General features: G+C 45.4%; 1 protein-coding gene across 1 annotated transcript in view; it reads left to right on the top strand.

The window, feature by feature from the left end:
• LOC118513654 (mediator of RNA polymerase II transcription subunit 15) overlaps positions 1-13739 on the top strand; it is a 43179-nt gene extending 29440 nt beyond the window's left edge. The window contains exons 3-5 of the mRNA XM_036059739.1: positions 11837-12025; positions 12104-12352; positions 12425-13739. Of these exons, the coding sequence (XP_035915632.1) occupies positions 11837-12025; positions 12104-12352; positions 12425-12814 (828 nt within the window). The 3' untranslated portion in view covers positions 12815-13739. The remainder of the gene's footprint in view (positions 1-11836; positions 12026-12103; positions 12353-12424) is intronic.
• The last annotated feature ends 2412 nt before the right edge of the window (positions 13740-16151 follow it).

Genomic DNA, 16151 nt, shown 5'->3' with positions numbered 1-16151 from the left:
ACAGATAGATCAACCAGATCTCGCCATAACTATGCCTGTCTGAATTTAAAGATTGAACGCTTTTGCATATCAGATCACTCTTGTAAGCGACGTTGAGACTTACTCTTAGAATAGTTTGAGTTTCCAACGTTTGATACAAACATGATGAAAAGCCTAGTCTCTTTAAACTAGTCCAACTTTAATGTGCCCCATGTTTCATAAGTGCCCTCATCCGATAGTGTCAGCAACCCTGTCTCCGTTAAGCGACTGTTTATTACTCGTCCAATCAATTTATGAACAGGAAATCGAATTAAACGCCCACGCCACCCATTTCCAGCACACCATAGCTGTGTAGCGTAAAACGGAATAGAGATCATTTCATAATCTATCTGCTCCGTGGATAGAGAACACAGGCACACTCCCTGCTTTTTTGCTTTGTATTCTAGTTCCATTCCCTCATCTCTCCAGCAACGCAAGCACGGATCGTTAATCAGCGCAGTAAGTGTAACGATCGCCCACGGAATCTCTAGTTGCCGAATTTATGCCGTTGATCTGTGTGCGTGTGTGTGTGTGTGTGTGTGATTCTGGTGCGCGTTTGCGTTTGCTTCTATTTGACGACAATAATCACATCCACAGCTTGTACGGTGGATGATTGAGTTGGGTCTGTTGGGATTGAAGGATTGATCATGAGGCTGTTGATTAGCTTGCTGTTAGCGTTGGCTTGCTGCTTCATCCAGCACTGAGGCACGCATGATTGGGTACAGGGTGAGTCATGTCGTAAAGCCCTAACGAACCAAACCTTAAACACACACACACTCGCCATCCAACCAACGCAAATACTAGGCGCGTGCGAGGGTTGGGCGTCGAGATTGCGTTCAAGAACCAGTCGCCGTCGTCGTCGTCGTCAAAGCTATCATCATAGAGAGAGCGAGATACATTCCAGTTCACTCGATCGGTCGGTTGAAGTTATGAAAGCAAAAACAGGAAACCCGAAGGGAGAGAGCCAAATTCGCACCAAAGGGGCACACCACTGGTTCTGCGAACTGAAAGCACGCCTCCTCGTCTCGAGCGCCGGACGTGTGTGAGGATCAATTTACGATCGGTGTGTTGCATGCATTATGCACATTTGCGTGACATTTCACCCACTTCGCTTTGGTGCTTCGGCTGGGAAGCCACGGCATAAACAAAACATAATTCATTCATCAGATCATTCCCATCGCCCAAAAAAACCGCCGAACCGTGTCGGCTGGACGCAACCGACCGAAAACTGTTGGTCCGGTTGGGTTCGGGTTCGGTGTCCAGCCCACCGCGCGCTGTGGGAAGTTTCCCGCTCGGTTCTGGAGAGTTTGGAGGCGTTCTGGGTGGGTTTGCCGCCTTTTTTCAAGGCTCACAGCTCTGTACACGCGGTGAAAGTGCAATGTCTGCAGTGAGGAATGAGGTCGCCATATTGCAAATAAAAGAGGAAGAATGTAGGTGTGGTACAGTGCAATTGCAAAATGGGGTTTTGTACAATCTAGAACGAGATCTCGTCGGCGGCGAGTATAATAGAGGAACAGGCTTTATAATTATACCACTTCAACTACCCAGCTCCGGAGCTCAGTAGAACATCTTGCCAAAGGGAAAGTGAACCCTTGGCTCCCGCAATTATTACAAATGTATTCAAATCACGTCATCAGCATGAGAATCCGACATGCTTCAAGGAACATCATATCTAGACAGCTTTTATCGTTCTTTCTCCCCGTTTCTTGGGGGAGCTCGTTTTCTCCCAAGAACTTATTCCCAGCGCCCTCTAGTGAGGAAGAAATGGAAAGTGGTTTCCACTCTCGCAACGATTAATTTATGAGTACGAAATTGCAAAGGTTTCGTAGGGTTGCCAGGCTAGGGTTATCCGCCACCAGGACGGACATAAAAATTACCGCCAATAATTACATACTCACTTGAAGCTCGACGGGTCGATGCCGGTGTGCAATTGCCCCCGTGCAGCGCGATGTGAAGACGGGCGAAAGATTTTACGATCACCGTCGCTTCCCCGAAGGCGACTTGCGAAATTGAGTTGAGCGCTTGGAAGTGGATCGCTTTATGGATGTCATTTCGCTTGTCAGTAACTCGGGTAAACGAGCAGGGAGTAATTTTATTAGTGACGTATTTATGACCCTCTCCGTTCGGGCTTGGTCATTAGACGGTAGAGCAAATCACTTATTGTTAAGCGAGCCTGTAACGCGTGCTGTAAAATTGTACAAACAACCGGTGCGTTAACACGGGACTTTGGAGTTTCGTCGGAGCGTAATGTTACGTAAAGAAAGTGAGAAATCGGTCATAAAGTGTGCAGTTTGAAGCACAGAAAACAGAAACGGAGCTGACGTTTGGTTCAATAAACTTTTTATGAGCAGACGAACTTTGCGAACTTCACCGATTCGCGCCGTTCGCAACAGGTTTGCCCGGAACGAGACGTCGAAATATCGGTGACCTGCTTCACCGGCACCACAGGTGTCTTTCGCATTCGTCCGGGACAGGTGAAGCATTCTTGCTGCTTGCGCGGCCTGTTCGCATTCCGTGGAACATGGAACAGGCACCCTGGCAGATGATGATCGATCGTGGGCAACATACATAGTCGGCCAACAGCGTCAGGGTCAGTTAGAGCCTGTTCGATCGATCTTGTTGTTGTTTTTTTTTGCTTGCTCTCCGCACACACTGTGCTCATTTTGTGCTTCTGGACAGCTGAAGGCTCTCTCGCTCGGTGTCAGCGTATTGAGATGAGGGGCCAATATTTACCACGGTCCGGTGTTGCACTGCTGCCAGCGCCAATCAAAACTCCAACTTCAACAATGTGTTCATTGTTAGGGCCGAACACTCTACTCGTTGGTAAATAATAATTTGTGCTCCTTGGGAGCGTTGGTTGGTTGTGCAATTCCGGCTTAACGTCAAACGTCAAATGGAGCGCATTTGTAAAGGGCCTTAGCTTCTACACGTTCCGAACATGGGGAGAAGATTGATTAAGTGATCTCCGAAGTGCTTTCCTGCTTGCGTTGCTGCTTGTCCGGAAGAGATGATCAGTGCGTGGCGTTCACTTCCGATCCGGAATCGATAATTGGTTTGCGGTTCCGTCTCTTGGACGACTCTCGGGAAAATGAAGCTTTTGGGAACCATTTATCTTAGCTACAACGGTGAAATTGCACACCCATGCATGCGAAGTTGCGAAAATGGAAAACCCCACCAATGCCGGCTTAAACGGTTACAGTTTTGGACTCGTTGGAGATGATTACCATCATCAAACTCATCATCATTATTAGTGTCCATTATTCAATGAAGGCGCAGTGCGAGCGGGCGAGCGAACTGGTGAGGGAGGCATTCAAATGTGGAAGACTGTTTGAAAGGCGTTGAAATGCTCGCTCGGGGTTCACCGTAATGACAGGACGGTCTCATTAAAGCAAGTGACGACTTCACTTCCAAACAAGTTTTCGGAACAGCGCGGATCACGCTACAAAGTTGAACCTCCTCTGTGAAGTTGCTGATGTGTTGGTACCCTTTTATCATCATTATCCGGTGACTTTGTTGAATTTGTTTTAATCCTTGGCCATCGTACTTTTTTTCTTCTCTCGCTCCAAAGGCATTAGAGCCAGCTCCGTAAGTATAACAAATTGTCCCGAGCTCTTTGAACGTTCGGCAAAGAAAAACATGATTAATGGGTGGTGAGCATGGGCAACTGACAAATCGGGGTTTGGATAAGCAAAGAAGATCACTTTTTAAAAATGACCCACATGTGTCCACAAAGGTCCGGGCTGTGTAGAGAAAGAGGGAATAATGCTTCTTCACACATCGGACAATGTTGGTGGCACGAAATGGATGAGCATGCAACATGAGTTCGAATATTGGGAAGCTCGGCTCACCAAACTGGCGTGTACAGCGCTGAGCGATGCTGCGTCTGCTGGACGTCTTCAAATTTCAGTTCCCACGACCCAAACGCTTCACGTCCCACGGTGAGGTAAGAAGAAGCTGGAGCTGGGTAAGAGACTGAAGCGACAAAAGCCAGCCAAAGTCCAAAGGGTTCGAACGAAGAAACCAGTGTGTGCAGGGCGCTGCAAAACATGTGTAACCGTTCACTCCATGCATGCTCGTGTGTGTGTGTGTCCACAAGGAAGACAGAACGCTGGGAGTGTGGCATTCCAGTCGGTGCCCGAAGCCGGACGCTGCCAAGTGCCGGCGGCCTTCAACCGGACGCATTCGTTATTAGAAGCCAACTTCCTCGGCCTCTACACGCTCGTACACTTAATTAACTGACACCATCGGACCAACTGCAAAACGGGGTCTTGATGCAGCCAGAAGGGGTCGTGTGGGTACTTCCGGAAGCGCACCGGGTGGCTACCGGGTGGAGAGTTCGATCGGATTTATGAGACCGCAACACCGCAGCGAAAAACCCGCTGATTGATTCGCCTGAGAAACAAAGGCAAACTGGATTCCAGCGCTCGGAATCGGTCACGGATGATGATGCTGCTGATGATGGGAGGCATCAGGTTTCTGGCGAGTATGAGTGTGCGTCTTGGTGTGCGGTGGACACCGTTGGACGACTTTTAATCTCTTCATCTTCATGATGGAGGACACCACCGGTTGGGTGGTGTTTATGACGGGTTTTGGAGAGCTAATCAGTGGTTACCTTTGGCGCACACACACGCACACACCTAACCAGAAGCCATCCCGCGTGCTGTGAAGTGGGTCAAGCGGTAGGGTGTTGTGGATATTGGAATTCGCTACGGTATTGGAGGTGGAGGTGGAGTTTCTCTTTAAGCAGGATCACCAACGCGGCAGGATGTTATTAAGCGGCGTGGATGATATGTTTATAAGATTGGGCTGCGATTATTCTCTTGCGGGCGGGCGGATGGAAGAGATTCGTTAGAGAAAATCAATCTTTTGAGAGATTCATTAACGGGAAAGAACCCACCGCGAGTAGAGTTCCCGAGGGTGGATAGTTGATTGAGACATGTTGGTGAGTGTCACGAGATGTCTTCATTCCGTATCTGATGATTGCTGATTGCTGCAACAGGTCTCTGGTCCCAATCTCAGAAGTGTCCATGCTCTAAAGCACATCAAGAAGACGCGATTTTCATCACATTTTTTTCTTGGTCCGACCCAGAACCCATGTCGAACAATTACGACACATCTCATCTGTGTACATTACGCACCAGCAAGACACTCGTGCTCAGTGAAACCGGTCAAGAAAATACTCTGGCTAGGATAAATAAAGCAGCCATAAATAGAATGTACAATCAAACTAATGACCCAATTTCGACACTCGTAGCGTGATGATACTCGGCTGCGAGCCTGTACCGTTTCGCTCGCCACTTTGGACGAAGAAAGTCCAGTTCCTGGGCATCCCTTTGGACCCGCGTGCTGTAATCCGAGCGAGCAAAAGATAATCATCAATTCCAACCGTTCAACCACTCATCTTCGAACGCTGGGAAGATGCAGCACGGGCCGATGCGAGCAAGGAAAAAGAAAAAGGAACACACGCCCCTATCAAGCGAGACCGATACGTTTGATGTTGCCACCGTGTTGAGATATTCTGATCGGATTCCAGATCTTCGATAAACATGTCAATTTTCTAGCTCCTCAAAAGGCTCAAAGTGTCTCGATGTTCCTCCGGCGAGAGGCGATCCTCTCTCTTCGGGATGTTTACACGATGATACACGATAATTGAGACCACGCACAAGCCTAGGCCATATGGTTCCGACCGACGGAGAGCAAGCGGGAAACGAGGTGTGAAAAGTCATTTTGACCGGAGCAGCTGTTACGAGCGAAGAAATTGTGAACGGTTTCGGTTGTAACGTAGTCACATGTAGACGTCGCGGGATCTCCCGCGAGGATGTCGACCGCGTGGTAAACAAAACTTGACCATCCGGCTGCTGACAGGGTCCGGAGTCCAGTGAAAATAGGTTACGGCGTTTGTTTATTTGCCCTGTCTCGCTCGGTGCCTGTGTCACGTGCCTGGTGCTCCCGGCGTATGCGCTCCACACGTAGCATTCCAGGCGATTTCGTTTAATAAAAATTTCTAAACACTTGTGTTTACTGTGCCGTGTGTGTGTTGTTTTGTCCTCCTTTTTCAGACATCATATGCAAGATGAGACACAAGCGCTTGCCTGAAGAAAAACTGAGTCTAGGGAAAAGGGAAATAAAGGCTAGAATAAATAGCAGGAAAAGGGCTTTGTAAAGTTGAAGGGCGAAAAAAAAGCTATGACACGACGGCGAGTGATTGATTGAAGCGGGAAATGAAAGAGTGAGAAATGAAAGCACAAACCCACAAACGGGGCTCACGGGAGATGGTAATCAAACATGGGGAAAAAAACTGAACCGGCCAAAGAGAATGCCGTTTTGGAGGGAAAAGAACGAAAACAGCCCTACGAAACAGTTAGACGATCGTGGTCGTACGGCCGCCGTATTTTATGTTTACTTGGCGCAAGTGGAACATTAGCAGCAGTAAATCGAAAACACTTTTCACCTTTTTCTTGTGTCTGTTTTTTTCGGTGGTTTGCTTTATTGTTGGTGGGTTGATGGGTGTTGCTGTTGACCTAAAGAACGCGGAACGTCGCACAGTCGGCCGCTGGGAGCCGTGCGGTACAGGAACTCCCGCACAAAGAACGCCGAACGATCAGCTCGGCCCGATCGACTCGTGCTAAGGTGCCAACAATTAACGAATTATAATTTACAATCGCTCAATAAATCGCTCATAAATGCTTGGCCCGTTTGGCTCTAATGTCTGAGCAGGGTTTTTGGGTGGGTGGCTTTCCGTTCAGGCGGTTTGGATAATGATGATGGGTGGGGTTTGTAACATTTCTGCCGGCAAAGTGTGAACTCGATCATTAGCTGGCTGCGTGCTGGCCCCCGTCGCCAGTTACCCAACGCACTAATCGTGACAACCGTTGTGTGCGGCGGTATTATTTCTGGCATTTAGCTGCGGAAAGTGTGCCCCAAGCAAGAGAGCTTATGATCGAGATGGGGGGGGGGGGGGGGAAGGCTCCAAACCAAGGCTTGAACAAATACAGCACCAACACGGGGGCAATGAAATTAATTTCAATTGATGCAGCGCATTCTGTTCGGCTCGGTGAGGATTGTGCGCTGACCTACCGGGTGTACGGGGAGATGTGAGTGGATTTTTCTATCCCCATCTGTGCTTCGGTATGGTGAGTGGCGAGAAAATTGGATTCCTTGGCGTAATGCAAAGTAGAAATAGGAGGAATAAAAAAAAAAACGGGGTGCAGCAGCAGCATGGCAAACTTAGCGCTAGCGAAAAGATTTACCTTTTTTTCCTTCCGACCCGTGGTTGATCGTGGATTGATTGAGTCGTACAGTGGTGGTCATCAATGCAATTGTAAATATTGCATTTTAATGTAAATTTTATTCTCAGATTGGAAATATTTAAGGCATTTCTTCAAAATCATTCAATTATTCAATGCATAAAATTTGTATTTAAAGATAAACATTATTTATTTGATCACCGTACGAAATGCCCAAAACGTAAAAAAGTCTTTGTGAAAACATTTTTTTACTTCTTCTTCTTCTTTGGCACTTCAACCTCGAGAGATCTCGGCCTGCCATTTCTGGCTTTATGTGACTTAATTTTACCCCTTGCAAAGTAGTCAGCTCTGCGTACGGGGAGGCGTTCTGGATGGGATTTGAGCCCCGGTCCTGCCGTATGAAGACCGGCGCCGTTATCGCATCGGTCACCGGACCGCTCCCTTTTTTACACAAACACAAATTAATTTGTTTTTTTTTGTGTATTAATATCTTCTAAGCATGATTTATTTGTGTTTTTTAAATAGATTTGGACTTAAAAAGATTTTATTAGATATTAGGCTACTTGCTCTGAAATGAATTGCAGAATTTGAAAAAAATAATGTACTAAACATAAGTTTAACTCAAGTTCGGATAAAAAAGTTTCTGAATATTAATTTTCTAATTTTCTAATTAGGTGCTGTAGCAATAATAGACACTGTACACTGTATGCTATTGAGCAATGTCGTCCGTCAGTCTCTATTAGCTATTTGTTGATAGGTTGTTCGGTGTCATTATTATGACAGGACAGCCATATTTTTTTCATGAAGGACGGCCTGGCCGTATTGCTAAGAAGACAGCGATATTGTTTAAAAAGAATGATTAGAACTTAATAAAGCAGCCTTTAAATTGCATTTAGTTTTTAATTACATTTTTAAATCGATTCTCTCAAATAAGCTCTCTACTTTCATCCACCACTGTATCGCTTTCTTCATGACATTAGAAGCCACTTTTTTCAACACATTTCCCTCCGAAGGAAAGACACAGAAATGCATCCAATGGTAATGGAAAGTCACTGCTGGCCACTGCCGCTGGGTTGCTCGAACAGCGAAAAGCAATTTAATTCAATCACTTACGGGTTCCCTTTCTAAAGAAGATGTGATGGCATACAAGGGCTCGGCTACACAAAAAACCCGCTAACAAAGCAAGAAAGTAGCAAATCGAACTCGAAAAAAAATTATACAAAAGTAAGCGGATCAGAAGAAATCTCATGACTGCTTGTTGACTTTGGAAGGGGTTTTCTTCATTTATGTCGATCGTAGTTAAAGTTGCAACGAGAGAACAAAACATCAGCGAAGTAGGCATACGGACCTAGCATTGATTCTTGGGACGGGGGAGAAAAAAGGTTGAGATAAATTTGTTACTTCCTGCTGCTTTTTCCCGCACGGTGTGGAAAACGGTACCGAACTTCCCCATTCGCAGGCAGGGCTCGTTCTACAGTTGTTTGCATCTTGTTGCCCAACCACGAAAGGAAGTAACATTTTATTTACCGTTTCATAAATCGCACCTCGCGATCGATCTGCTTTGCCTCACCCCGTCTCTATCCCGTTGTGTGTAGACTCTCGACCCCTTGGCTCTCCCTCCTGCAGGCGTCCAACCGATTGGGAGTGTAGGGTAATTAAAGCGAAATTCCCGACCGGCGAGCGAAAATTATTGCTGCACTTTTGCCTCGATTTTAATTCGGACCGACTGTTTCAAGCCAATCCTCGTTTTGCCGTGCCCGTGCACAGGGATTCCTTGGCGCGGAAATTACTCGCGCCCATTCGCGAGCACTGAAAACCTGATTGCCGGAGCCACTGCGCCCGTTGCAGGTGAATGTTGAATGAAACGCAAGACCATTGGATGCCGCGCCGTATTGAGGCGCGATGAGTGGTTGGTTGAGCTTTGCGCAAAAATTAATTCCACTCATTCTTGCCATTCCCCGGGCCTTGGCTGTGATATGTGTTAGTCGGATCGGATTGGGTTCGCTTATGTTGATGGGCAGAAGAAGCCGAAGAACAATCCGAAGAATTGGATCACATTTTTCCCAGCTCGGCTGACTCGGAGAGTGGTTGCCTGTTTTTCTCTCACTTAATCGTAGTGTGGGAACTGCCGATCGAATGTGTTATTTGGGTAATTATGAGCTTGTCGGAGATGGAGACATTTGCAAAACGGAATTATTTCTTTCATCTGATCGGTAGAGTTTGTCATGCAGGAGGTATGAGAGTTAGAAATCTTCAAGGTTTTAATTTATAATCTAATTATAAAATCCACAGAATGTTTATCTTCATAACCAGTAGAGAGGCTGAATCTGGACAGGTGTGTGTGTGTTCAACCAACTACAAAAAGCGACGTTAGATAGTTAATTTATCAGGGTCATTTAATAACCAACAAACTAACAGACCTCACCGCTTAAGCTGCATTTCGGGGTTCGGAGCTTCGGTTCAGCGGGTTTCGGTTCCGATTTTATACGGTTCGGTTGGCCATGTACACATGTTGTGCATTATTTAAGACGCCTTCCCAACGTGAGGGTCGTTGCTAAAGCGTGTAAGCGATTTGTTAGCGACCGTTGTGGTTGATTATTTTCTTCGGCTCGATCATTAGCAGTTTAGTACCGCTTTTTAATTGGGAAATTAAGAGAGGCATAACTTTACGACGATGACAGAGATTGGGTAAAGTTTGTCAAGGATGGATGTCGGTTTTATCACGTAGTTAGAAAAGGAAATTATCATAAAGAAGGATGCTTATTGGGGTTGAGTTTGTTTTTCAAGGGGGAAGCTTAAGTTTTATAGCGCAGTTTTAGTACTGGATACTGTACTTTTATGTTGTTTGTTTTTGTGATATTTTACTTACATTTAATTATACGCATGCTTTGTACACAAATCTGAGACAATTTCTGATGCTGAGTAATGATTATATCATTGGGCTAGTCTTGTTGGAATCGGGAAGCTTATTGGTTGATCAACGTTTAACACTTAGAAATCTAGAGGGCTCCCATAGCATGTCGGTAAGTGTTTGGTCTTACGCACCGTACATCCGGAGATCGAATCGAATTTTACTTCTCTTTGGGATGATAATTGTCAGGGCATTTTATGGATGAATTTGTTTGAAGATCCTCAAATTATGAATTAGGAGACTTTTGTTCACTCAATAAAATAGCAAAATTATACTCAATTTTCATAATATCACCGTACTTATTCGTCCTCTCGAACAGGAATGATCTCCTTCGCTTTCTCTCAACAAAACATTCTTTCACTCAACGAATTTCTCTCCAACAAAACTGCGGTATTATTCGTTCGCGCCGCCGTCCGGGTCTACCATATTTCTTCCCACTTTTTTCCATATTGTACCTTTCCGACCCCGATCAAACATCATATTCCTCCCACTCCAGACAGAGAGAGAAAGAGAAAGGTCAACAGCCAGAAAATGATCGGCCGGCGCGGCGGAATCTGCATGTGCCGGGAATTCGGATCTTCTTCCCGGCCTGGAGGCGAAAATCGGAAGAAAGCACACCTTTGCTTGCCGACAATCTCCGAACCACACACACACACACATACATTTTCGTATGTGTGTGTGTATGTGAGGAAGTTTTTCCTCCCGGTAAAGTTCCTCGACTTCTCATCCTACGCCATGTGTTTGCGTTACTTGCGGGGAGGCAAATTTTCCTAATTGGAAAGCACACGATTTTCCATCCCCATCTCTCTGTATGTGAGCCTCGCGGTATCTGGATTTGGTCGGCAAGAATGATGGATCATGATGCGCGCCTTCAAGAAGATGCCCACGATCATGACCACTTACACGCCACCGGTTCCAAGCGTTTTTTTGTGATCGTATCGTGTGTCGTTCCCGTAATGTCTCAGTACTTTCCCAAAAAAACATAGCCCTCATGGGGTTGGTTTTATCGCCACTGTGGTGGTATGCGACTCGGATAGTTGGGAAAGCTAGCCCACCGCAGGAGAAGATGAACCGCGCCGTAAGTGTGCATTAAAAAAATGCGAGAGAGATTCCATCATTATCACCCCAAAAAGCAGGAAGAAAAAAGGGAGACTCTGCTTTGAGTTGCCGCTAGCCGTACAGGGTGTATCAGACATTACCGAGGTCGTGCTGGCAGGGTACAGAATGAAATGTAAATTAGTCTCACCGTACGTGACTCTTTCACGACACGACACGGCATTGCATTCTTTCGCGCGAAGGGAGGCCCCATTTCGCCAGCAGTGATGAACGTTTGCGTATCATCATCACGCAAACGTGACGCATTGGGTTAGATTGGGAAGATTTCGTTGGGTCCGCAGACCGGATGAGCCTAAGCTGTTGCCCGTTAAATGTAGCTCAACTGGCGCTCGCCGTCTATACTTTGTGTACGAACGACAGAAGCGTTTATGTGTGTTTACTTATTGTCTCCCTTCGTTGAAGTAGGTTAAGTCCACCGTTTCCGTGGAGGAGCGTCTTTATGTCTGATGCGAAATTGGAGGGCAAAGAAAGAAGCCAAATCTATTTACGAAGTTAATTGTTTATTCATACCACTGTCGTCTCTTCCGTTTTCTAAAATAAATAGAATCTGCTGGCCGAACTGCGAGCACTGAAAGAGGCTAATCAGCGGTTAAGTGATGACAATCAGGAGCTGCGCGATCTTTGCTGCTTCCTGGACGATGATCGACAGAAGGGACGTAAGCTGGCGAGGGAGTGGCAACGGTTTGGCCGGTACACGGCGAGCGTTATGCGGCAGGAGGTCTCCGCTTATCAGGTATGTTGGAGATGGCTGCCACCAAGAAGTTCACTAAATATCTGGGAGATACTGACTTGTGTCTTATTTTCGTCACAGACAAAACTGAGACAGCTGGATGACAAGCAGCAGGAGCTGATCCGTGACAATTTGGAGTTGAAAGAGCTGTGTCTCTATCTGGACGAGGAGCGGAACAACACAGGTGGCCGTACGGCGGTCGTGTGCTCTAGCTGTGGTAACTCTTCGGCGAATGCCGTTCCCCTTCGAGATGACGGTGACGGTAGCAGTTCCAGCACGAATGCGGACGAGAACCTCCACAACATTGGACAGTTTGGACGAAACGGAATGGTGAGTTGGAAGTCCCCTGTTTTTTGAATATCCGAAGACATTCTAAGGTTTCTTTCGCCTTTTCTTCTTTAGGACCTTAATATGCGATCGACTCTAAGCGATCAGACGCTTCAATACGTTCGAGCCCTCGAAACTAGGATACGACAGTTGGAGGAGGAACGAGCAGTGGTTCTCAACAATAGCACAACAACGACAGCGGCAACCACCAATGGAGGAGGAGGAGGGGGACAGGTGCAGGTGACAACTTCTTCCTCCAACGATCCAATATCCGGGCGGCCCGAAGCAGTTGTCCGAGCGCTGCAGGTACTGGAGGTACGCGAACAGCTAGAACGAGAACGAATCGGCAACACGCCACCGGATCAGCTGGACGACGGCGAGAAGGCACTGGTGCGGGAGATGTGTAATGTGGTGTGGCGTAAGCTGGAGGACGCTCCCAATACCGGTATCGATCAGCACGTCTAAGGACGATGACGCCCCACAGTTCAACCTCCGAGGCTTTAGAAGGCGCGTACCGCTCATTTCAAATAGGACGATGTACAAATTAATTATAATGCGATCGACAGGGCAGACCTTTGGAAGGAACGAGACAAACTCCGGGAAGGAACATGAGAATGGGAAAGGAAGAAAGGGCAGGCAGATTCGAGAAAGGTATCGATGAGGTGTGTTTTCTTGAGAGCGATCTTGCGTCCGAGGCAAAATCCACTCTCTTCACGCACCATGACACATCATAACGGTGGAAACGGTTATCAACAAACTTTGTTGGTATTCGTTCACATCCTTTGATCCTTGCGCTCTCTTCCATTCGGGATGGTCCGTGCGTCTCGAGATCCTGTCTGCCGGTGGACACGTTGTACAAGCTTTAGATGTTAGATATTTATCAGCGGTTTGATGTAAGCGGGGTACGCCTTTTTATGTACACTAAGCCCCGCCGCTTATCGGGCTATCGATGTTTTACGGTCGTTGGTTGTTGTGTAAAAACGTGGTGTAGTTTTGGTATGTTTGTGTCTGTAAAAGTGCTAAAGTGTTATCTCGTTTAGGTTCGTTTTATTAGTTTGATTTTAAATTTCATTTTACACATTCGGTTTATTTTTTTCAAGACTCAAGCGGAATGAAATGAGATTAAAATACTCAACTTATGTACAGGTAATAAACAGAATGAACTAGCGTTTTTTAAATCTACAAGCGTTGAAGCTACAGGTACGGAATGAGTAAAACTATACGATTATGATTTCTTTGTTAGTGTTGTTTTATGTATGCTTCTCCCGATATGCAGGCTTATACATACGTACATATTTGTATTTTTTATTATTATCGTATGATTATGAATATTATTTTATTATCATTATTAAACGCTTACACTGTTATGGAATAAAATTATAAAACGATATCGTATGCCGTTCTTTTTTGTTCCATATCATATGGAAAATTGATTAATTGTTTTCCCGCACGAAGGGGCTACGGACGACAGATCCATCTCTGAGCTGTCTAAGAGAGCGGTAGAGTAAAACGAATTATGATTTATCTTATTTATTTATTGCTGAAGTCGTTTATTAAGTCAGTTTCGTTTATCCTTCATTAATTATTATTGATATAAGCCGGATTTTCCTTTTATTTGAAATGTTGATCTGTTTTTGAAAGAAATTATTTCGTCGACTTTTCAAATCTCATTCATAGATGGCGCTGGTACACGAATGAATGATCGGTAGTTTATAGTTTGGCCGTATAAGACATAAAGGCGCTGCACTCGAAAGCAATAGAAGCGTTTCAAGAAAATCTCTTAGAGAGGAACAATTTCAAGCAACATAATTAAAATTATTTAAAAATCATCACGTTTTCAACAATTTTAAAATACTGCTTTGGCCAGCTGCAACACTCCTCTATAACTTTCACGGTCAAGCGCCGTTGTCTGCCAATTCATTGTCCCAACCGTTCTGTAGTTTTCAAGATAAATTTCTGAGACGATAACTGAGTTTCAAGACGATGAGTTGAGTAATACGAGCATTCAAGACGAGCAAGAGGATGAACTGAGTAATATCAGTATTCGTCCAGCTGATACGAGAATATAATTTGATATATAGTTTTCAAGCATACCTTACAATAAATTGTTTTTTTTTTTCATAAATATAACATATTAGTATAAGCAATGCCAACAGACCGTACTTCATGATTAAACAAAAAAAAGGTCTAATGTTTACAGCACTATAAACATTATGTTTATCTAAAATGCATCACAACCATACATATACGTCCCTTCGTCGTCGTCTGAAATCTTTCTTTCGATTAAAATTGATCAAGGAAAAAGGGCATCACACATACACCACTCTCGCGCAACCTTTGATATGCCTTGCTGGATCATGTTTTTCACACTTTTCTGTCTCCATTTTTCCGCCCACCAATCCGAGTGACGAAGGGCAAATTGATGATACGAGCCAGACCCGACACACGACCTCCTGCTCGCAAGTGCACCGAGATCATTTCATCAAACGTGTCACACCCGACAAAACTGTCGGGCCTGGTGGTGTTTGCCTGCCACGGGCACTTGACTTTCGTTTAAGAGGCCGTGAGTGGCAGTGAGCTACCCCCTTTCGGTCACACACAAGCACACAGGCATACACACCACAGCCATGCGTGGTAAACAGTGGGGATCGGAAACACTTTCCACCAAAGGGGCAAACGGTAACGTCTTGGTGGAAGACTGCTGAGAGGGTTGGATGGAAACCAGAAATTGAAAGAAAAGTGAAATTACTACAGACCGCTATGAAACTGTGGGCGGTGGATAAGGGGGAGTGGGGAGGTGAGGAGAAGAAAGAAGAAACCGAAGAAAAATAGAAAGATGCAATTGAAGGTGTTCGTCCGGAGACGAAGACATCAGACGTGAAGATAATTCCCTTGCCGATTAGTGGTTAGTGGGTCTGTGGGTTTATTTCCATGTTTTTTTTACCTTGTGCTTTGTTTTTTCACTCACTGTTAGTGTTAGTTTTTGCTATTTGTAAGTCTGTGTTGAAGTGTTTTTTGTTGGTTCCGTTTGTGTCCGCTGAAGGACAGGGTTGTCTTGGTTAATTATCTGTGTAAACAGTATCATAAAAAGTGTTGTTTTAAAAGGTTAACCATTTTTTCTGATGTTCCGTTACTTCTCTCCCCTCGGTTATGATATTTTTTACCTTCCAAGCCGGAATTGGATCGGAATTTCGTGAGCTTTCTTTCTTCCTATTTTCTTAAAAGAAACTGTAGCAAAATTAAAAGTGGGTCATGTGTAAGCGCACTCGAAAAAGCAACACCTCATACGCAATGGCTACGCAGTGAAAAGCTGATGAAACTGAACGCCAGATAAGGAAGGGCACGAGCGGGGAAAAAGCACCGAAAACCGAACCGACGAAGAGGTCGATGACACGCAGCCGAAGGGTTGGCGTTTAATGGTTTCTGCCCTTCAGCGTTAAGCCAGCCTGGAATTTGCTTCACTTTTTGTTTTGCGACGCGAAGCAACTTGCCGCATCTTGACTGTGAATGAAAACGGTCCTGGGCCGGCAAGTGGAAAAGATTAACGACAAAGTGACGCCTTCGCCGATCGATCAAATCGGTGACGCATGGCCGTCGTTTATCATTTGCAGCGTGGCGTGTTGTGGGTGGACGGGTGGCGTGGCGATGAGCAAGATGTCTGCAATGAATGGAAATTTAAATGTTCCGACAAAACATGGTGGGAAGAGGTTAAAATTAATCTAATATGTTGTGTGAAGAAAATATGGAAGAGCTCTTATTTAATCACGGTTTAAATTATCGAAAAAACAATAGAATAAATGTA

The sequence above is a fragment of the Anopheles stephensi genome, chromosome 3, assembly GCF_013141755.1.
Source record: "Anopheles stephensi strain Indian chromosome 3, UCI_ANSTEP_V1.0, whole genome shotgun sequence".
Classification (NCBI taxonomy): Eukaryota; Metazoa; Arthropoda; class Insecta; order Diptera; family Culicidae; genus Anopheles; species Anopheles stephensi.
This window is presented reverse-complemented; position numbering and strand designations above follow the sequence as displayed.